The sequence below is a fragment of the Schistocerca piceifrons genome, chromosome 3 (genome assembly GCF_021461385.2).
Source record: "Schistocerca piceifrons isolate TAMUIC-IGC-003096 chromosome 3, iqSchPice1.1, whole genome shotgun sequence".
NCBI lineage: Eukaryota > Metazoa > Arthropoda > Insecta > Orthoptera > Acrididae > Schistocerca > Schistocerca piceifrons.
In genome coordinates this window covers 208,357,371-208,381,490 of record NC_060140.1, presented here as the reverse complement: position 1 = coordinate 208,381,490, position 24,120 = coordinate 208,357,371, and the positions used below count along the sequence as shown (strand labels likewise).

Sequence of the window (24,120 nt, the reverse complement as noted above, 5' to 3'; positions counted from 1 at the left end):
AGTTAGATTTTCCTCGGGGCTCAGCGACACTGAAGTCGCCAGTGGTGTCGGGGGGAATATCGTCTAAGCAAGCAGCATTGCTAAAACACTAGTGTTATTTCCCTGCATGTTTCAGCACATTGTCGTCTCCAGAATTTTGCGATTTATTTCCTGATATAAACATTATATCAGAGGACAACAGCTTTCGTTGGGAAGCTAAACTGAGAAATATTCTACATCCATTTTTAAATTTAGCCTCGAAAGTTAGAAATTTAACTAGCTTTGTAAATAAGACCATAAAATATATCGATGGTAGGCAATGAAAATCCCGTAACTCCGTCTGTGAAAGCCCTTAATTCCAGTTATCAGTTACTCCATTATCAAAAAAGAGACTTGAAAGTGCATAGATTTCTCCAGTCTGTATCTCTTTATATATTGTTTTAAGAAACGGTTTTCGCTTCGCCTGTAACATTTAACAAAATGAAGTCAAAAGGTTGTGATTGCCCATCATCGATGTGTAGGCATAGCCATGGCTTGAATCATCGGATGTAAACATTATTTCATGGTAGCCAGAGTGACTATTCTTCGCAAAACCGAGACACTGAAGTAAATGGAGAATTTTGTAATCATAGGTCGCCTCTGCTGTATTAATAGCTTTTTTATTATGCCAATATTCATTTAAAAGTGACAGCTTCGAAAGCTCTGATGGTGAAGCTGTTGGCTTTATCATCAGTCGTTAGAGCTCCTTGGCCCATGCCATAACTGTACTTCGGTACTTACAGCTCACATATTTGTAAAAATGAAGTACAAACAAAATGTCAGTTTGGTTTTCAGAAAGGCTTTTCAACAGAAAATGCTATATATGCTTTCACTGATCAAATATTAAATGCAGTGAATAACCGAACATCGCCCATTTAACTGGGGAGGTATTAAGAATGGTGTCCCACAGGGTTCATTCTTGGGTCCCTTATTGTTCTTAATAATATCAGCGACTTGCCACTCTGTATTCATGAAGATGCAAAGTTCTTTTTGCTGATGATACAAGTATAGTAATCACACCCAAGAAACAAGGTTCAGCTGCGGAAATTGCAAATAATATCTTTCAGAAAATTATTAAGTGGTTCTCTGCAAATGGACTCTCACTAAATTTTGAGAAAACACAGTTTATACAATTTTGTACAGTAAATGGCATAACGCCATTGATAAATATAGACTATGACCGGAAGTGTTGCTAAGGTAGAATACTCATAATTTCTGGGTGTGTGCATTAATGAGAAATTGTATTGGAAGAAACACATCGATGATCTGCTGAAACGGTTTGGTTCAGCTACTTACGCTATTAGGGTTATTGCAAATTTTGGTGTTAAACGTATCAGTAAATTAGCCTACTATGCCTGCTTTCATTTACTGCTTTCATATGGCATCATATTTTGGGGCAATTCGTCATTAAGAGAGAAAGTATTCATTGCACAAACGCGCGTAGTCAGAATAATAGCTGGAGCCCACCCAAGATCACCTTGCAGACATTTATTTAAGGAACTCGGGATATTCGCAGTACCTTCGCAATACATATATTCACTTATGAAATTTGTCATTAATAACCCATCCCAATTCAAAAATAACAGCGAAGTGCTTAGCTGCAACACTAGAAGAAAGGATGATATTCACTATTCTGGATTAAATCTCAGTTTGGCACAGAAAGGGGTGAATTATGCCGCCACAAAAATCTTTGGTCATTTGCCAAATAGTATTAAAAGTCTGATAGATAGCCAACCAACATTTAAAAGCAAATTAAAAGAATTTATAAATGACAACTCCTTCTGCTCATTAGATGAATTCTTAGATATGAAGTAGTAACTAAAAAAAATTAATTATTTTGTGTAAAGAAAACTTATGTTAAAGTGACACGTTCCACATCATTACGAAATGTCGTATTCATGATCTACGGAACAAGGATTAATGTATGTATGTCTATATGTCTCTTATGATTTCTTGCATCACTGTGGCTCCGTAAACAGAAATAATGGAAATCATAGCACTTCCGGTGCTGCTTGATGGATCCGGAAGGTTCAAAATTTAATCGTGCGTAGTTAAAATTAAATTGATTTTTGTGAGAAGGCGGAATTTATATGTAGATTCATTTCATTTATCACAGTCGCGATTATTTAAAATATGTGTAATACAAAAGATGAGTGGTATATTAATTCATTCATAAATATTCATTTCAACGAATGTTTTTGTGAAACTTCTGGGTGTGTGAATCTGCTTAATGAAGGAGCGGAGGCGGAAGAGGAGAGTGTGTCCTTGAGGGTGTTGTGAAGTGAGAAAAACATCTTTACCGTTCTATTGCTGTGGACCTCCATGAACTAAAAGAAGTGCACGCCACCTTAACGTTGGCTTACGCACTACCTTCACTTGTCCTAACCTAAATTGAGCAGTACAGGGGCGCGATCGGAACAAGCTGTTCGGATCCCGCTGGGGGCTGCACGCAGGCACAAAGGGTGCAGAGTGGAGCACGGGGTTGAGATGTCGGTTACTACAAAGACCGCCTCCTTTGTTGTCGCGTCCCTCGCGATGCTCGCACAATCGGCCGGAGTGGGTCTTGGCTTGCCGGCTGCGTCCGTGCTCCCTGCAGCGGAAGTCGTTTCTCCTGGCCACAACCCCAGCTGTAGTTGGGCGACACTCTCCTCTAGAACCAATGTCTCCTGTCATTCCATTTTCTCGATTTATCACAAGTCGGCCAAATGCCTACGCTGCAGTGCAGATTCACTATGTACACAAATCACCAACGTAGGCGAAGAGGTACATACCGGCCACCCAGATTCCGGCCTACACCGTCCACTGGTGACACGCATTCGATCGCTTGGAATAGCACCACAGGTATGTTATTGGCTCTAAGAATTCTCGGAAGGGAGGGTTCAACACGTTTTCTTGGACGGTAAGTGTCTGTAAGGAAAATGGTTTACATGTGCTACTCTTAATATGTTCTCGGTGTACTGGAATTACCCATCTTACCGCTAGTGCGGTGATAGGCGGCATGCCTTTAACCGTGATTTACCGAGCAAAGTATCCTGGAAGTTCAGACAATCGGAAGGACCGCAATTCAAACGTGTATGCGATCTTGCAGATGTGGCTGGCTCTGTGTCGTTTTTAAAAATCACTTAACGAGCCTGCAGGATTGGTTCAAAAATAGCTCTGAGCACTATGGGACTTAATATCTGAGGTCATCAGTCCCCTAGAACTTAGAACTACTTAAACCTAACTAACCTAAGGACATCACACACATCCATACCCGCCGGCCAGTGTGGCCGAGCGGTTCTAGGCGCTTCAGTTTGGAACCGCACGACCGCTACGGTCGCAGGTTCGAATCATGCCTCGGGCATTGATGTGTGTGATGTCCTTAGGTTAGTTAGGTTTAAGTAGTTCTAAGTTCTAGGGGACTGATGACCTCAGATGTTAAGTCCCATAGTGCTCAGTACCATTTGAACCAACATCCATGCCCGAGGCAGGATTCCAACCTGCGACCGTAGCGGTCGCGCGGTTCCAGACTGTAGCGCCAGTAACCGCTCGGCCACCCGGGCCGGCCCTGCAGGAATGCCTCGTTTCAAAAGGACGTGGCCGATACCATTCCTCATTATTATCCAATCCAAGCTCCTCCGTCACCCGTGAATAGGATTGCCGTATCTAGCTGGCACATCGTCGGGCACTCAGAGATGGGGATGTAGAAATGAAGTAAAATAATTATTTAATATTATTACTTTTTATTTAGAACACAATTACATGGAACTGGTTGCGGCGGAAGCAGTTGGTACACCGTATTTTTTTCGGAAGATTTCACCTTTTTCAGAAAGTCTATTTTTTCCTTTTTCCTACTTATATTTATAATATTCCATGCAAGTCACCTTGTAGTTACACTGGCACTGTAAGAATGATTCCAGTCCTTGGCAGCAGTCGATTTCTTTCATCAGTCCACTGCTCCATCAGCTAAAATATTCTTTTCACAATGCCGTTGTGTGCGGGAATTAAAACAAACAATCGCATAATTTTAGCAGTTGGTATTTGCGTTCAGGATTTTCGGTTTCCTTGAGAAAGTAAATCCACCTTTCTTCCACGGAGTGTTGAGACTTACATTCTTCCGAGTCAGGTTTAGTTTCTAAAAAGCACGTCAGGTACATATATTACTGAAAACAATTATCGCCTGAAATCTTAACACCATTTTTAGTCAGGTATACAGGGTGTTACAAAAAGGTACGGCCAGACTTTCAGGAAACATTCCTCACACACAAAGAAAGAAAATGTTATGTGGACATGTGTCCGATGTTAGAGCTCATTTTATTACTTCTCTTCAAATCACATTAATCATGGAATGGAAACACACAGCAACAGAACGTACCAGCGTGACTTCAAACACTTTGTTGCAGGAAATGTTCAAAATGTCCTCCGTTAGCGAGGATACATGCATCCACCCTCCGTCGCATGGAATCCCTGATGCGCTGATGCAGCCCTGGAGAATGGCGTATTGTATCACAGCTCGTCCACAATACGAGCACGAAGAGTCTCTACATTTGGTACCGGGGTTGCGTAGACAAGAGCTTTCAAATGCCCCATAAATGAAAGTCAAGAGGGTTGAGGTCAGGAGAGCGTGGAGGCCATGGAATTGGTCCGCCTCTACCAATCCATCGGTCACCGAATCTGTTGTTGAGAAGCGTACGAACACTTCGACTGAAATGTGGAGGAGCTCCATCGTGCATGAACCACATGTTGTATCGTACTTGTAAAGGCACAGGTTCTAGCAGAACAGGTAGAATATCCCGTATGAAATCATGATAACGTGCTCCATTGAGCGTAGGTGGAAGAACAAACTAAAATGAGCTCTAACATGGAAATTAAGCGTTTCCGGACACATGTCCACATAACATCTTTTCTTTATTTGTGTGTGAGGAATGTTTCCTGAAAGTTTGGCCGTACCTTTTTGTAACACCCTGTATAATAGCGTTTTCAATCATCACCCAATTTTGGGTCTCAGATAGCTTCATCCAGTAAAATACTCGTAGGAGTATTTTATAAAATCGGGACAAAATTGTATTTTGTCGGGGTGTCGGGACAAGAAGGTCCATAACAGTGACGGTCCCAAAAATATTGGAACGGATAGCAACCCTACCCGTTACAGTTGGTTTTCGATGAAAAATTTCTAACGGAGCTCAAGTTGACATGCTTCGGCTTACTCAAAGTCCACGTTGACATCTTGAGAATTACACCTGCTTCGGTTTCTCTCACATGCTCAGCCACAGAATTTTTGTCGTATACCTCTGTGAATAATTTGAGTTCTCACGCACGCACTCACTCACTAGTGAAGTATTAGTGCCTAAACATACAACGTGACGAGTGTTCGAATTCGAGCCACGTGGTATCTACGTCTACATACATTCTCGGCAAGCCATAGTACGGTGCGTAGCGGATGGTATCCTGTACCACTACTGGTAGTTTTCTGCCCTGTTCCACTCGGAAAGAGAGCGAGGGAAAAACGACTCTTCGTATCTTCGTGGTTCCTGCACAAAATGTTTGTTGGCGGCAGTATACTCGTTCTGCAGACAGCTTCAAATCCAGTTCTCTAAATTTTCTCAAAACTTTACCAGGAAAACAACGTCGCCTTCCTTACAGGGATTGCCATTTGGGTTGAACAAACATCTCCGTCACACTTGCATGTTGTTCGAACTTGTTGTTAACATATCTAGCAAACTGCCACTCCATTGCTTCGATGTCTTCTTTTAAACCTACCATGTGCAGTACTCAAGAATAGGTCTAACTAGGGTCCTATATGCGGCCTCCTTACATTTGAACCACACGTTCCTAAAACTCTCCCGATAAACCTAGGTCGACCATTCGTCTTCCCTACCACAATCCTCGCATGCCCGTTCCATTTCGTATCACTTTGCAACGTTTCACTCAGATATTTAAACTACTTGCCTGTCAAGCTGGACACTAGTAATACTGTAACCGAGCATTACAGGTTTGTTTTTCCTACTCATCCGTATTAACTTAAATTTTTCTACATTTAGAGCAAGCTGCCGTTCATCACATCATCTAATATGTTCATAAAAACGCCAAATTTCCTGTCTCGCGACGATGAGTATGGAAGGCATTCATTAATGCAGACGAAAAAATACAATAAAGGAGATGTCATTCGCAAAAATGTCAGCGTAGCTCCTGATAATGGAACGCCAGTTCCAAAGCCCGTTGAACTTGAATAGGGCGATAAAGTATTGTGACCGAAGATGACATATTGCCATTATTGACGTGTTTTGACCAAATCTTTTTTCCTTAGCTATCTTAACGCGCTCAGTAGAAAATAACGTACACTGCGCGGTAATGCACACTGTCTGTCCGGAAGGTTGTTGGTTCACATCCTCGTCCGCCCTCTAGATACAAGTTTTCTATGGTTTACTTCACGAGAATGTTGGGTTGCCTCTGATGAATAACCCGGTAGCGATCATCAACAAAATAGTAATAATAATAGTAAATAATAATAATGACGTTAGGTAGCGAACTAAAGTGAAACGTACACCAGAAAGCTGGTGTGAGGGGGACATTGCAAAACTACATTTATTCGAAGATTTTCGAGGAAGTATAACACATCCGTAAAGGAAATTGCATACACGTATCTTGGGCGACCTTCTCATGAGAAATGTTAAGGATTGTTCATGCACGTTCATGAAGTCCACCAGAACATCAAAGTCGAAGGGATTGGTCTTTTCTATATTTTCTTCTCGATTCTGCTCCAACGGCTGTAAATTTTCTCTTAAGGAACATAATGGCAGTGTAAAGGTGAGTCGGTTATTTATTTGAATCCACGTAATGAATGTTTGATTTTATTGTGTTGTGTGTTTCATTATCGTATACAAAAATATAAAAGAACGAGCAGCTGAAAATCATAAACAATTCTCGAAACGTTTTCTGTTGATCAAAATAACACATTCATAAAGGCGCTCTTATCTGAAATGCTGTTCTGTTTGAGAAATGCCATTATATTCATAGACACAGGCTTTCCCGCAACGGATTATGCGGAAAGGCGATTAGAGCGCATGTGGAAACATTGCTCTGCGAAAGATAAGAATCGGCTGGGTTCCAGGTCCGGCACTCAATTTTAACCTGTTAGGAAATGTGAATACACGTACAGTTAAACTCCTTCATTTTTTTCCCTTCATTGCTCCATTCCCTTGTAGGGCCTGCTGCGGTGTCACCTATTTCATTATCTAAAGGTGTCCGCCCCACCGTATGCGTACTGCATTACATATGGTTAATTACTTTGAGAAGTATGGCATAAAGGTCAATTCATTTCAGAAATACAGAGCTGCTTCGATGGTATGCTGCAAACAAACAGCGATTGATTGGAAGAGAATCTGGAGAAAGAATAGGTGCGGCACTTTTCGTCTTGGTTCGTTCATTAAACGTAAGAACGCAGAGGACCTGCTCACCAAATTCCCGTAGCAGACGCTGCCACAGAGGCGTTCACTGTTAAAATTCTGAGAGCGTGCCTTGATCGCACACACATCTCGCTAAATGACCAAGAAGGGAAAATAAGAGGAAGTATACCTAGATCATAATAACAAAGCGAGTGACAGTTGGGTACGGAAAGTGGGAACGCTGTCGGTTTGCTGTTACGCGCATGCGCAATATGGCTCCTCTAGTAGCAGTTGTGCTGTTTCATACGTTCACTGTTAACGTGCAGTATTGAGATCGCTTTGCGGATCATAATAGTCTTGTTATTTTTCTGAGCGATTTCTCAATTATCTTCACGCATTCCGTAAAATGAACATACCGCACTGAAGAACAAATGAAAGAACATATCACAAAAATTGTGTTATACGCCGCTGTTGTCTTCCGTAGTTAGGTAGCAGAGCGATACGACGATGTGCAACTGTGTACAGGACGGAGGGTGCTCCTGCTGTGATTGGTTATAGCTATGATAGCAGCATAATAAACACATAGCTGTCAAGTCATTTTGCTATTATGATCCTAGTATAGAGCTCATTCGAAGGTTTACTGAGAGTTCTACAGTTGTTTCTTCCGTGCATCATTCGCGTATCGTACAGGAAAGATGAAATTGATTGTGGCATCAGGCGCTGTAAAATAACTTGCCGAGTGTGCAGAATTGAAAACACACACACACACACACACACACACACACGGTTAGATATCGAGGAAAGTGTATGAAGATTACAAGACATTGTAAATGAGATCACTTCTCTGTGGTTGCAGTGTGTGAAGTAGATCATATGCTATTAGCTACTCCGCTACACTACGAAAAAGACCCACGTTTGGAAGCCAGTATCTTATCCATGGGCGGAGCCAAGGGGAGAAGGGGGGTTCACGTAGTCATGAGAACTTCCCACCAACCCACTCACCCAAAGAACATTTACCAAAAGCGTTTATATTTTTACCTAAATCAGTGTCCAAGTTTCTAAGCAAACTGTCGGATCATAAAAAGTAAAGGTATTAAAGATAGCAAGGGATCACATATAAAGCTATGTGTGTTCAACAAGTTACTTTTCAGTTTGAAGAATGAGATTTTCACTCTGCAGCGGAGCGTGTGCTGATATGAAACTTCCTGGCAGATTAAAACTGTGTGCCGGACCAAGACTCGAACTCGGGACCCTTGCAAAGGTCCCGAATTGGAGACTCGGTCCGGCACACAGTTTTAATCTGCCAGGAAGTTTCTTTATTTTTCAGTTGTTTGTCTAAGAACCAGCCCGCGTGAATGGGCTTGTGGCTTGCTGAAAGCATTCCAACCGGGTAAAAGCTCTCTTCACAAGGCCCAGTGCCTTGCTGCCAACAACAAATGTGGGCACACAGTTAGGTCCGACAATCAAAGCGAGAAAGAGAAAGACCCTTCACTAAGAAAAAAGTGACAGAAAGACTGGACTTTTCTGGGTATAGGTGAAAACACCGGAATAAATAGTATAACTGTTCCCCACCCCATCACAGTTACGACACTTGAATAACCCTAGTCTGTACTACTGTATTTACAATCGTGGTTGTGTGTAACACACGGATGATGGTGAGCGCGGCATTCGTTTTTGTATCGTGCAAATTGTGACTCATAGTTACGTGTTGCAATTATTGCATAAAATATGTACTTCTCAAATTTTCGAACGAGTGCCTTTCACATATGTTTCTGTGAACTGCAGTTTCGTGTGAGCACCAGTATAAACAATTGCTTTTTTTCTTTCGAATAATCCTTTCGAGGGTACGGCGAATCAACAGTTTTTACTATTTTGTCGAAAACTTGCATTGTTTCTGCTTCCTCGTTTTTAGCTACAGTTTCGTTCTGGCCACACGTCTTTCATTCTTCGAAAATGTTGTTCCTGCTCTTCTTGTATCCACTTTCTTCTAGTTCTTAATTTTTTTTTACCTGTCTGAAAGCCTGCCTTTTCTATACTTCTTTAAACAGTGTTCTGCTTCTTTTGTGTCCACGTCGAATCCCACATTTTCAATGCCTCGTTTTCTACCTCTCAGCCGTGTGATTTTGAATATGGAATTGTTTAATAAGTCAGACTTGTTTGTTTATTCTGTCATTATTCATCCTGCATATGTGTCCAAAGAATTACCTCCTTTTTATCCTTATATCTGTGAACTCTTCAACATTCAGATGTAGTTCTGGATGAGGTCTTAGTCTTTATTCTGATTCACTGCTGCTGTTAGGTCCTAGTATTTCTCTTAGGATTATTCTTTAATGTTTCCATTTTTTTTGAGCTCTTGTTTCATAGTTTTAAGAGATCCCACTGCCTAGTATTTCTGGTCTGACCACTGTTTCTTAGCATGTCACTTTTGTGCACGCAGGGTAAAGATTTGTTTGTAGATATGTTTCTTGGTATTTGTAAGGACCTCTCCATTTCATATAGTCTAGTCTCTGTTGCTGTTTTTCCGTTAATATTGTTTTATATCCATTCTTCTACATATTTGAAGCAGTTACTTAAGGTACTATTTTTTTAAGCGTTTGAGGTGCATTACTGATGTTTGTCATGAACTATGTTTCTTTCAAATTATGTTTGTAATCATACTTCCGCTGCTTGAGGGTGTAGTTATACTATTTTTATTATAACGATTGTACCACTTTAGGAGAGCGATTGAACTTGAATTCATAATTTCATCTCCGGACTTTTCTCTTCTTTGCCTCCGAGAAACTCTTCATCCTCTCAAAATGCTCCTTTTGTTGTTCTGCCCATTTTTTTATCAGGCTGGCGCGATGCTCTTTCCTCAAACTTCACACTTGTGATCTTATCCCGGCACTCAGTGCGGTCTTCGAGATTTTTTATGTTGATCTGCTGCAGATCCCTCTGGACTTTTTTCAGCCATTCTGTGTTGCATTTACTCTTTGGTATTATATTGAAAAGTTTCCTTGCTGCTCTGGAGTCTTCCGTGCTGTAGCAATGTGTATAAAATTTGGCTCGGCGTTTTCTGATTTCATCTGTTACTGTTGGTCTTTATATAGAGCTCGTTTTGTAGTCTCTTCATCCAAATACCGTTTTTGTTGATTGACACGTAAATCTTCGTGAGAATTTTCTTTTCTTGTTTTTCTATTTCCCTAACTTTTGAATGACCATCAATCACCATTGTTTCAACTGCGTAGATTGCTTCCGGAAGAAACACTGTTCTATACTGCCTTAATTTTGCGTCTATCGAAATGGACTTCTTGTTGTAATGCATCCATGTTAGCTTGTAGGCCTTCTGGAGCTTAGTGATTCTTTGTTCATTGGCGATTCAGTTTAATCTTGAAGACTAGAGTTTCTCCGAGGTATTTAAAATGGCAGATTTGTGCAATTTTACCATGTTTTGTGATTAAAAGGGATTTATTTTCTGGCTGTCTTTCCATATACTTGGTTTTTTCATAAGATATCTGTAGTCCGGTTTTTTGTGAAATTTCATGTAGTTTTCCCACTGCGTGAATCGCTTCTATTCTGTTATTGATGATAATTGCAATATCGTCAGCGAAAGCAAGGCACTAAATTTTAATTCGGTTCTCTTTTTCTATACCAATTTGGATGCCATTTACATGAGATTCCCAATCCCTGATGATATTTTCTTCCCAATCCCTGATGATCTTTTCCACAACAATATTGAAAAGCATTGGGGATAGTCCGTCCCCCTGTCGGACTCCAGTTTTGATTTCGATGGGTTCTGGTATTTCGCCCATGAATTTCACTTTGGATTTTGTTCCTGTAAGTGTTTGTTCTGTAATTTTTCGTGTCTTTCGGTCGATCCCAAATTCTTCCATTATTTTAAGGGGATACGGAATCGGATTTTGGGTTAAAAAATCGAATTTTTTTTTATTGGCGTATTATATTCTGCCATGTTTCCTCTTTAAAATGACGTATCATACATAGCTCTACTACAATTATAACTATTTTATTTTTATATATTTGTGAGATCGGGTATTGCGCTTTAGTTATACACGTCTCTCGTGACTGACCATGAACTTTTTGGCAGTACCTTTAAAGTGACATGAATTCAAATATCCCGGTTTCCAGCGACTATTTATACACTAGTTGCCCGAAAATGTTTCTCTCTGGTTTCCTCAAGTTACTCTTTGACTTTGTGGCGGGACTGTTTTGTAAACAGTGTGATATAAGAAAGTAGCTGTTGTTGAGTTATTTCGTATTTAGTGCTTCATTTTTCGCAGTGAAAATGCCTAGAGCTAAAGCAAAAGTATTTAAAAAGCGTGTGAACTGGCAAAAGAAAAGAAATAATGATTCATTAGCAAAGCAAAGCAGTTCATCATCATCACTGTTGGAAAATGTGAATCCACTTATTACTGATTTGCCGAACGAACTTACACCAAATGAAAACAGTGCTTCTCATAAAAAACTAAGAGATTTGGAAGAGAAATATAATTTACTTGATAGAGGGAATGAAGTTTTTGAACTCATTGATACGAATATATTGTGTGAAGCTCTTGAAAACAGTTTGTGCTGCAAAAAATGTCATGGAAACGTTTCTCTGAAAGTAGAATCCCATGTTGGCCTGGCTGCCCAGTTTAATTTAATATGCAGTGTTTGTAAATACAGCTGTAAGTTTCCAAGTTCGGTTTCAGTAACTGTAAATAATGGATACAAGAAAACTGAACTTTATAGTGTAAATATTAGGTTAGTTTATGGATTGCGAGCAATTGGTAAGGGCAAAGCAGCTGGTGATATGCTATGTGGTGTTCTAAATCTTCCAAGTGCGCCTTCAAAGTTTGAAGCTTACAATTATGTACTAGGATCTGCAGTTGAAGATGTAGCACAGAAGTCAATGCAGGTTGCTGTGGAAGAAGCAGTGGAAGAAAATGACGGCAGTCGTGACCTCACAGTGGCGTTTGATGGCACGTGGCAGAAAAGGGGCCACACCTCCAACAATGGTGTTGTAACAGCAACTAGTGTTGATACTGGCAAGGTTATTGATGTTGCAATAATGTCTAAATACTGTAGGTGCACAGGCAGGCTGAAAAATGAACACAGTGATGACTGTATTGCTAATTATTATGGTAGTAGTGGTGGCATGGAGGTTGCTGAGGTGAAGAAAATTTTTCATCGCTCTTCACAGTGGTATAATGTTCGCTATGTCAAATATCTGGGAGATGGTGACTCTAAAGCATTCAAAGAAGTTTTGGAAAGCAAACCATATGGGAACAGTGTAAATATAAGCAAACTTGAATGTATAGGACATGTGCAGAAGAGAATGGGTGCCAGGCTGAGAAGGTTAAAATCAGTTATGAAAGGGAAAAAACTAGATGATGGGAAAACCTTGGATGGCAGAGGAAGATTGACTGATTCCATAATAGACCACATTCAGAACTGCTATGGCCTTGCAATCAGGCAAAATACAGGCAATCTTGAAGAAATGAGGAGAGCTATATGGGCTTTATATTTCCACACCGCATCCACGGATGAGCATCCACAACATGGTTTGTGCCCCAAAGGTGAAAACAGCTGGTGTAAATACAATAGGGGACTAACAACAGGAGAGAAATACATTCACCACCACAGTCTACCATCAGCCATCATGGCAGAAATAAAGCCCATTTTCAGAGATCTGGCTGACAGAAGTCTTCTGATGAAATGTCTTCACGGAAAAACGCAGAATCCCAACGAGTGCTTGAATAGTGTGATATGGCATCGTCTCCCAAAAACAGTGTTTGTCGGAATTAATACACTACATTTTGGTGTGTATGATGCTGTGGCAACCTTCAATCTTGGAAATATAACTAAATGCCAGGTCCTTCAAAAGTTGGGTATGTGTGTTGGTTCCCGTACGGTACGTGCTATGTTCTTTTTAGATCAGCACAGACTAAGGCATGCTGATAATATAATCAAGACATTAGTGAAAAAAGCAAGACAGGTGCAGAGGGGTGCCAAAAGAAGACTTGAAGATGATTATGAAGACTGTGAAGGGGGTATTAGCTACGGATCAGGAATGTTTTAATCTTCTTTCTCCGTTTCCCGTAAGTTTACTTTTTACTTCATCTAGGAACATTATCTCAGGTACTGGTCAACCTAGAAGTCTGAAATTTTTATGACGTAGTGACATAGGTCCCTATTACATACTGAAACAACGATTTTTTAATTACTTGATGTACAAAAGACTTAGGGGTGATAGTCTAGTAAAAAGCGAAGGAAAAAATTTACTTAAAAATAAATGTACAATATCTCTGTAAGAAAATACTTTGACAATAAACTGTTGTTTCAGTATTGTTGTAACATATGAATGCACATACAGTAAAATTTTTACCTCTCTGTCTCCAGTAGTTTGTGAGAAAATGTTCCCTATAGTAGGCATATATTAACATTGCGGGGATAGGTGATTCCGTATCCCCTTAAACAAAGTGTCACGGGCCACTGAATCGTATTCTTTCCTGAACTCGATGCATTTCCTCATTTTTAATATCGTCTTTAAGCACCAGATCTGTTCCGCACAAGATTGTCCTTTTCTGAATCCGGCCTGGTATTTACCAATTGATGGATCTGCTTGGGATTCTGTCCTGTTTAAAAGTGCTTGGAAAGGATTTTGTAAGCGACTGGGAGCAGGGAAATTCCTATGTAATTGTTGATGCCTGTCATCGCCCTTTTTTGTAGCGGGTGAATTGCAGCGCATTTCCAGTCCTCTGGTATTTGCTCAGTTATCCATATGTCTGTTGTTATATGATGTAGTTTCTGCATAAGTATAATATCGTTTAGTTTCCAGAATTCAGCAATAATACCGTCTTTTCCTGGTGTTTTGTTATCTTTCAACTGTTTGACTATCTCCACAATTTCTTCGAGATCCGGGGCATGTGAGTCTGGGTGTGTGAATACTGGAGAAGACAAGTTTTTCTTGGGGTGGTTCGCAGTTGATGCGGGAATTGAAATATTGGGCTAAAATCTTGCAGTTATTTTTCGTGTTAATTTGCAAAGAGCCATCGGGTTTCTTGAAGCACAAGCTAGGTGCTTGGTTTCCCTGTAATTTTTCTCTAAAAGTTTTATAGAAATTTCTTGTATTATTTTTGATGAAATCTTACTGGATTTCGCAGAGGCTGTTGTTATATACCCGTTTTTTCTTTTCTAATTAGTATTGAGGACTGTTTTTGGGTTTTAAGAAAGTTCTCCCAGTTTTCTTCAGTTTTGTGACTGCTAATTTTTTTTCCACACAGTTATTCAGTTGTCAGCTGCGATGCGTGGGGGTTGTCCTAATTTGATGGCTTCCTGAATTTCCTGTTAGTTTCTTCCAGTCTGTTTATTTTTCCTGATTGATTTGCATGATAATATTTTCTTTTTTGAGTTTGATATTCCTGATTTTGTTTGGTACTTTTGGGTGGCCTTTTTAGCGTTATGTCGTGTTGGAACTTTTTTATTTGGAGATGATGATGATGATGATGATGATGATGATTCAAAGACATATTTGCGGGTTCTGACGTTTAGAATTTCTTTTGTGTTTTCATTGGAAATTGCGACATGGTCAATTTGGTATTCTGTGATTTCTATGTGGTTGATTTATGTGCAGGTTTTAAAAATTGGGTACTCATGATTTTAAGTCCGAAGTTTCTGCAGAAGTCCATTAGTGTTTCACCATTCTTGTTGGTACGGTTGTGTTTGGTATGGGGGCCAGTGGTATAGCTTCAGCAAGTACAGTTCTTTCGAAGAGACAGCGGTCTATGATCAGAGGTTCCGTCTCTAATGATGCCGTTTATTCTTCCCTTGAGAAAGTTCGCGATCAAAAACGAAGAAGCGGATGATTGTAAAAAAAAAAATGAATAAATAAAGACACGAGAGACCGCCATAACAACGAGATGAATACAACGTTTACCTGTTTGTCAAATTAACAGGCGTCAAAGTTATAAAACGCTGTCGTACATAAACAACTAGGTAGTCGCATTCTTGAGAGCACTGCAACAAAGGAGACGCTTGTGCAGACTAGTAGTTGCGAGTACAAAAAAAATATTGTTGACACAGTGACCGTTAAGCACCGTAATTGGTAAGTTGTGTAGCAAACCAGATAAATTTATTGAATTTTTGTTGAAGCAGCTCCGCTTCTACTTTGTTAGAAAGAATATCCATGCACAGTAATAGAGAACTGACATCAGTATCAGTTCTTTATTCGTCCGCAAGACTTTGTAGCAAAAATCTGTTAAGTTTCCATATGCGAAAGATGTGATCAGTATTCAGACGGCTGAAACAAGAAACAGGCACATTTAGGAAAAAGCCGTACTCACGCTGAGCCGCAACGGGCAACTATAGAACAAGCGGCTGACTCCTATTTTCTTTTTTTTCGTCTCCCCCGTGGAATGGCCAGTCCATTGTTCAGGTCGGCATGCCTTCGCGCAGGTCAGGGATTCGTTCGCATCTTGGAGTAAGGGAGGAGGGTCAGAGAGAGCTGTACTGTCCAGAGTCTGAGACAGCGTCAGTTTGTAACCTTCAGCTTGTGCTGCCAATCCCCGCTATTAAGGCAAAATACAGTAGTTTGCTTTACACGTTAACCCCCACACAAAGCTTCAGGTCGTATCTGTAGTTACGCAATCGTTTATGTATCCCAAGCAGTATATAGATCGCGTGGTTTCCAAACATTTAACTCCAGCGAAAGATTTTATTTGCTGCAGGAATTTAGCGCAACTTTTTCATATTATTAATTGTGTGGGTTAAGACACAGTCGCCTGTTGGTTGTTGCAGAATGCAGAAGAAGGACTAGATATATTTGGTTATTATATTAGGGATTTTTTTAAATTTATTTTGTTTTTACAGTGCGGTAACGATTTTTAACATATATCCATGTAGAGCCGAATAAATGCAATTTCCGTTTTGCATTTATTCAGTTACACATACACGTATAATATTAAAAAAACCTTTAATATATTATTACCAATAACCGAGGTCGAGGGACAAACAACACGACATGTCTTCCGTAAGAACAACACGGAATTTTGTAAACCGTTTTTCGCTGTCATGTTTACATGTTAAGTCGTGAAGCGGATTTGCTAGCCCAGTTAAATATGGCGTCTGCAAAACAGCTGTTCCAGTTTCTGCTTTAGTCAGCACGATCGCAATTTACCCTCACTTAAATAATAGAGGTAGACAGCTCCATGCTCAGTCTAATATTTCTGCTTCTTCACTGCACAATAAGTCATTTCGTGTATATTAGCCGAATATTTTGAAAACAAGACGTAAACTGACAACTCAAGGACATTTCAAAAACGGCAGTACTTTTTACATGGGAGCGTACGTCGACTGTGGAAGTGAAAAACCGGCTGCTAGAAACGGATTTGCAGAATAGATTTAAGAGTGTTTACATGCCCAACCAGAAACGGTATTGTCAAATCAGTTAACGAAATTGTTTTGGGAGTCAATGTAAACATAGCGAATGTGTTATATTTGGGTCTGAGGGTGACTATGTCGGTCGTTTTCGTCAACTGCTCCCGTCTCCCCTTCCAGCAATCTTAGTTGTGGCGGTAGACCGAGCTGTAATGTTGCCGTAGTTCTAGGTTCTGTTGGAAGGTGACAGTCTGGTTGCAAGTTAAGGTGGTTGTAACAGACGGGGCCTTAGCGTAGTCCAGGGCCCATATTTTAACGTACTTTTCTTTATAAATTACTAAAACTGCAAGACAGTCTCAGAAAAACTGCAAGGCAAGGCTGTAACAGATGTCTTGACAATCAAGAGAGAGAAATTGGCCTCCCTTACGTGCTTTTGATTTGCTGTAAAATGTAACTTACATTAAAATTTCGTAAACAAAAGCTTCTAGAGTAGAAATTACCTTGTGAGATACTCCTGTTAATCAAATTAGCCTAGACTTAAAGGTATATGGTCCGAAATTTACTAGTAGTAGTTCAGTTATGAGGAACTTCTTGGACTTTTAAATGTTTAAACTGTATAAGAATCAGCAGTAGGTGTTATATAAGAAGAATGATTTAACCTGTAGGATGAAATGCAGTGGGTAAGACACCAGACTCTCATTGGGGGAGGGGGGCGGGGGAGATAGGCTTAAATTGGAATGATCCCATACTAGTACGTGCGTACTTCATTATTTTCACATCACTTAGCTGCCCCCCACACCCACACTCAAAATCATTACACAGAATTAGAAACACGGTGCGGTTTTTTTTATCATAGTTACACAAAGCTGCATTAATAAATTTATTACACAGCCTTTTTTTCAGTCCTAAACAAACCATATTTAGGTGTATTATGATTGTAATCAGGAGTGTGACAACCCATACCACTATCAGACTAGTCACAATTTTAATTATAATTCAGGAGCACATGTAGCATGCAGTGTGTCTATGTATGTTACATGTGCTCATGATTTACAATTAAATCATCAAAATGTTGGCTGGTGGCATGTTGTTGGATAGTGGCATGGGTTGTCAAACATCTGATTTTGATGTCATAATACACTTAAAGATGGTTTCTTTATAACTGAAACTGGCTGTGTAATAAATTGATCAATCCAACTGAGTGCAGCCATGGTTTTGAATAATTTTTATGGGTTGTAAATCATCACCCCTCAAAATAGTGTATGCCTATATTGCATTTCCTCTGCAGTAGATTGCAAGGTAGCGCAATGATTAGCACGCTGGACTCACAGTCAAGAAGAATTGAGACAGTAAGTCCTCTTTACTCCTATATATTAATGTTTTCTGTTATTTTCATGAATCAGTTAAGGTGACAGCCAGGATGGTTCATTTGAAAATGGGACAACAGATTTTCCTCTTCATTCTTTTTCAGTCTGAGCTTGTGTTCCAGCTTTAACGACCTCATTACTGATGAGTTGTCAAATCTAAATCTTGCTTTCTTTGTAATAGATACATTGCCCAAACCATGTATTCTGCCGAATAATACTGGCTGAAAATTCAAACACTTCACTTTTTATGTATTTTAAAGAAATAAAAAGGAAACTGCACAGTTACTTCATTGCCCCTATTTACACTTGATCATCCTAAGTGACACTAAATGTGAAGATGATTTACATAATTAATTGCGTAACACAATTAAAGGCAACTGAAGATAATGTAACTGCTTGAAACCTGTCATGGTATAAATAAAGAGTTTGTTAAGAAATACTAATCAGTTGTGCTTTGTCTTATGAATACATAAGATTTTTGATGGTTTTATTAAGAAATGACAAGCATTTCCCTGAAAATTTCTAATGGAAAAGTACTACACTGCTTATAAATTATGTAGGTTCCCGTGTAACATTTGTAATTATTCTGAGTTTCTATTGTCATTGTCTTTAAGAATAAATGGAAACGTTGAATAGATACAGAAGTATTAGTAGTATGTGAACATTTGTCTCCTCGAAACACACACCGCCCTGCATGTGTTGTTACAGATCACTGAGTTATAGAAGGAACTAGAATACTCACCAAGCAACCTTAACTATCATTTAATGACAGAAGCAACTCTTTGAGTTAATGTTAGTGGTCTGTAACTGACTTGATTTTTTTTGTACTGTATAAAAATGTTGGCCCCTCTTTATTTAGTTTATGTTGAATGACTGTGTCTCAGATTACAATATGTGATTAATTTTTGTTTTGCTTTGTTTCAGAACCTACACAGATATACAGATTCCTTAGAACAAGAAACATGCTGTCTGTAAGTACAGTTGTTCATACATTCACTTTTTCCTTGTTGTTCTATGTACATCTCGTGTCCTGTGTGAATCACAAGGAGTTGGTTCCTTTTGAATCATAACAGATCGTTAATAGTGAATAACAAATTGTTGGGGGGGAGGGGGAATGACAAAATATGCAAGGCAACTGTGATGTAGGATTTGTTAAGAAATTTCTGTGCATACAACCACACACTGATTGCTGATCCATTGTATTCAAAAAGCACATTAATAATTACAATTTTTAATTAATGTAATGAAAAGTAATGAATTTAAAATAGGCTAATTATCACAGAAATGTGCAAAGTTGATAATTTCATGTGAAAATGAGCTATGCTTTAGCACAGTAGTTAATGTGGACTTGCAGACTGCTCCTTTTCTGTACACTTAATAATAATAATAATAATAATAATAATAATAATAAAACAGTAGATCACATCACAAGCGGATGTACAATACTAGCAAATACAGAATACCCCAGGAGACATGACAATGTAGCAAAAATAATACATCAACAGCTTGCCTTACAACATAAACTTATAAAACAACACGTTCCTACATACAAGTACGCACCACAAAATGTACTGGAGAATGATGAATACAAATTATACTGGAACTGAACCATTATAACAGATAAAACACCACCACATAACAAACCTGACATCATACTCACCAATAAAAAGAAGAAATTAACACAACTAATTGAAATATCCATACCCAATACAACAAATATACAAAAGAAAACAGGAGAAAAAATTGAAAAATACATCCAACTGGCTGAGGAAGTCAAGGACATGTGACATCAGGATAAAGTTGACATTATACCAATTATACTATCAACTACAGGAGTCATAAATAATAATAATAATAATAATAATCTAACTGTGCATAGTAGTAATTAACCACTTTTATGTTAACTGGACAACTAAATAGATTTTAGGGTTGCTGGTCTTTCTTCCTGAAACATTAGGAAGAGCCGAAGAATAAAAATGTGTACATTGTTGTGGCAGCAATGATTACAAAAGTACAAAGAACAACTAAAACAAGCAGAAAGATATATATGTTCAGAAAACTAGATAAAGAAATCAATATTGTCGTATCTCAATGAGGAACTTGAAACATTCAGGATAAGAGCACTTAGAGGAACTCTGGCTCAAGTTTAAAATAGTATTAGACCATGCTCTGCCGGGCAGGGTGGCCGAGCGGTTCTAGATGTTCAGTCCGGAACCGCGCGACTCCTACGGTCGCAGGTTCGAATCCTGCCTCGGGCATGGATGTGTGTGACGTCCTTAGGTTAGTTAGGTTTAAGTAGTTCTAAGTTCTAGGGGACTGATGACCTCAGAAGTTAAGTCCCATAGTGCTCAGAGCCATTTGAACCATTTAGACCATGCTCTGGATAGATGTTTCCCAATGTAGTAGTTCATAAAGGGAGAGAACATCCATGGTATGCAGTCACTGTAAGGAAACTTCTAAAGAAACTGGGATTACTGCAGAACAAAGCATAGGGCTTTAGATAGAGTGATGCTGATGGAACGCGTCCGGCTCTCGAGAGAGCAATGCATGATGCCTTCAGTGACTACCATAGCAGAATATTGTCAAGTGACATTTCACAAGATCCAAAGAAATTCTGGCCATATGTAAATACTGTTAGAGATATCAAAGTTAGTGTTCAGTCCCTATCGATTGAGACAGGAATTGAAATTGAGGGTAGCAAAACAAAAGGTGAAATACTTTGCTCTGTTTTCAAATGTACCTTTACAAAGGAAAAGTATTAGTATTAATATTAGTGTCAGTGGTATCGAGAAACAGCTGAAATCATTAAAATTGAACAAACCTTCAGGCCCTGATGGAATCCCTGTCAGGTTCTATTCTGAAATTGCGGCTGAGTTAGCACCTCTTCTAACTCTAATCTAGTGTAGATCCCTTGAAAAAAAAAAACTGTGCCCAGTTCTCGGAAAAAGGCACATGCCACACATGTATACAAGAATGGTAGTACAAGTGACCCACAAAACTACTGTCCAATATACTTGGCATCAATTTGTTGTAGAACCTTGGAACATATTCTGAGCTCAAACATAATGAAGTATATTGATAGAATGACCTCATCTTTGTTAACCACCATGGATCCCGAAAACATCGATCATTTTAAACCCAACTTGCGCTTAGTACCACACCTACGCTTATTGTCAGAAGTATAATCATATGAACTATCAAGTGAAATTTGTGACTGGATTGAGTACTTTTTGATAGGGAGGACATAGCTTGTTATCTTGGATGGAGAGGCCTCATTAGATGTGTAAGTCACATCGAGGGTTGGAGGGGGGGGGGGGGGGGGGGGGCAGGGAAGTGTGTTGGGACCAATGTTGTTCTTGTTGTATATTAATGACCTTGCAATCAGTATTAATAGTAATCTCAGACTTTTTGCAGATGGTGTAGTTATCTACGATGAAGTATTGTCTGAAAGAAGCTGCATAAATATTCAATCAGGTTTTAAGATTTCAAAGTGGTGCAAAGATCGGCAACTTGCTCCAAGTGTTTAGGAATGTGAAATTTTGCACTTCACGTAATGGAAAAAATGTAGTATCCTATGACCATAATATCAATGAGTCACTGTTGGAATCGGCCAACTCGTAGAAATGCCTGGGTGTAACACTCTGTAGGGATATGTAATGGTATGATCACGTAGGTTCAGTCATGAGTAAAGCAGGTGGTAGGCTTCAGTTTATTGGTAGAATACTGTGGAAGTGAAATCAGTCTACAAAAGAGATTGCTTACAAATTACTCGTGCGGCGCATCCTAGAGTATTGCTCAAGTGTGTGGGACTCGTACCAGTAGGACTAACAGGGGACATTGAATATATACAGAGAAGGGCGGAATGAATGGTCACAGGTTTGTTTAATTTGTGGAAGAGTGTCACAGAAATAGTGAAGGAACTGAATTGGTAGACTATGGAAGACAGACATAAACTATTCCAAGAAAGTCTATTAACAAAGTTTCAAGAATCACCTTTAAATGATTACTCTGATGATATACTAGAAACGTGTCCCCCCCACTTTCCCCCTATATATATACACTCCTGGAAATGGAAAAAAGAACACATTGACACCGGTGTGTCAGACCCACCATACTTGCTCCAGACACTGCGAGAGGGCTGTACAAGCAATGATCACACGCACGGCACAGCGGACACACCAGGAACTGCGGTGTTGGCCGTCGAATGGTGCTAGCTGCGCAGCATTTGTGCACCGCCGCCGTCAGTGTCAGCCAGTTTGCCGTGGCATACGGAGCTCCATCGCAGTCTTTAACACTGGTAGCATGCCGCGACAGCGTGGACGTGAACCGTATGTGCAGTTGACGGACTTTGAGTGAGGGCGTATAGTGGGCATGCGGGAGGCCGGGTGGACGTACCGCCGAATTGGTCAACATGTTTGGCGTGAGGTCTCCACAGTACATCGATGTTGTTGCCAGTGGTCGGCGGAAGGTGCACGTGCCCGTCGACCTGGGACCGGACCGCAGCGACGCACGCATGCACGCCAAGACCGTAGGATCCTACGCAGTGCCGTAGGGGACCGCACCGCCACTTCCCAGCAAATTAGGGACACTGTTGCTCCTGGGGTATCGGCGAGGACCATTAGCAACCGTCTCCATGAAGCTGGGCTACGGTCCCGCACACCGTTAGGCCGTCTTCCGCTCACGCCCCAACATCGTGCAGCCCGCCTCCAGTGGTGTCGCGACAGGCGTGAATGGAGGGACGAATGGAGACGTGTCGTCTTCAGCGATGAGAGTCGCTTCTGCCTTGGTGCCAATGATGGTCGTATGCGTGTTTGGCGCCGTGCAGGTGAGCGCCACAATAAGGACTGCATACGACCGAGGCACACAGGGCCAACACCCGGCATCATGGTGTGGGGAGCGATCTCTTACACTGGCCGTACACCACTGGTGATCGTCGAGGGGACACTGAATAGTGCACGGTACGTCCAAACCGTCATCGAACCCATCGTTCTACCATTCCTAGACCGGCAAGGGAACTTGCTGTTCCAACAGGACAATGCACGTCCGCATGTATCCCGTGCCACCCAACGTGCTCTAGAAGGTGTAAGTCAACTACCCTGGCCAGCAAGATCTCCGGATCTGTCCCCCATTGAGCATGTTTGGGACTGGATGAGGCGTCGTCTCACGCGGTCTGCACGTCCAGCACGAACGCTGGTCCAACTGAGGCGCCAGGTGGAAATGGCATGGCAAGCCGTTCCACAGGACTACATCCAGCATCTCTACGATCGTCTCCATGGGAGAATAGCAGCCTGCATTGCTGCGAAAGGTGGATATACACTGTACTAGTGTCGACATTGTGCATGCTCTGTTGCCTGTGTCTATGTGCCTGTGGTTCTGTCAGTGTGATCATGTGATGTATCTGACACCAGGAATGTGTCAATAAAGTTTCCCCTTCCTGGGACAATGAATTCACGGTGTTCTTATTTCAATTTCCAGGAGTGTGTGTGTCTATATATATATATATATATATATATATATATATATATATATATATATATATATATATATATATATATATATATATATATATATATATATATATATATATATATATATATATATGAGACTTGGCAAAGATGATGTTGAAAGACAGGTGAGGTATGAGCGGCGGCAACTTGAAATTAGCGGAGGTTGAGGCCTGGCGGATAACGAAAAGAGAGGATATACTGAAGGGCAAGTTCCCATCTCCGGAGTTCTGACAGGTTGGTATTAGTGGGAAGTATCCAGATAACCCGGACGGTGTAACACTGTGCCAAGATGTGCTGGCTGTGCACCAAGGCATGTTTAGCCACAGGGTGATCCTCATTACCAACAAACACTGTCTGCCTGTGTCCATGGACAGTTTGTTGCTGGTCATTCCCTCATAGAATGCGTCCCAGTGTAGGCAGGTCAGTTCGTAAATCATGGGGTGCTTTCACACGTGGCTCTGCCTTTGATCGTGTACACCTTCCGGGTTATAGGACTGGAGTAGGTGGTGG

At 40.4% G+C, this 24,120-nt stretch overlaps 1 protein-coding gene across 1 annotated transcript in view; it reads left to right on the top strand.

Annotated features, from left to right (window-relative positions):
• Positions 1-24,120, top strand: part of LOC124788062 (polycomb protein suz12-B) — a 309,764-nt gene that overhangs the window by 222,622 nt on the left and 63,022 nt on the right. Inside the window, exon 2 of the mRNA XM_047255152.1 lies at positions 19,028-19,074. Coding sequence (XP_047111108.1) covers positions 19,028-19,074 — 47 coding nt within the window. The remainder of the gene's footprint in view (positions 1-19,027; positions 19,075-24,120) is intronic.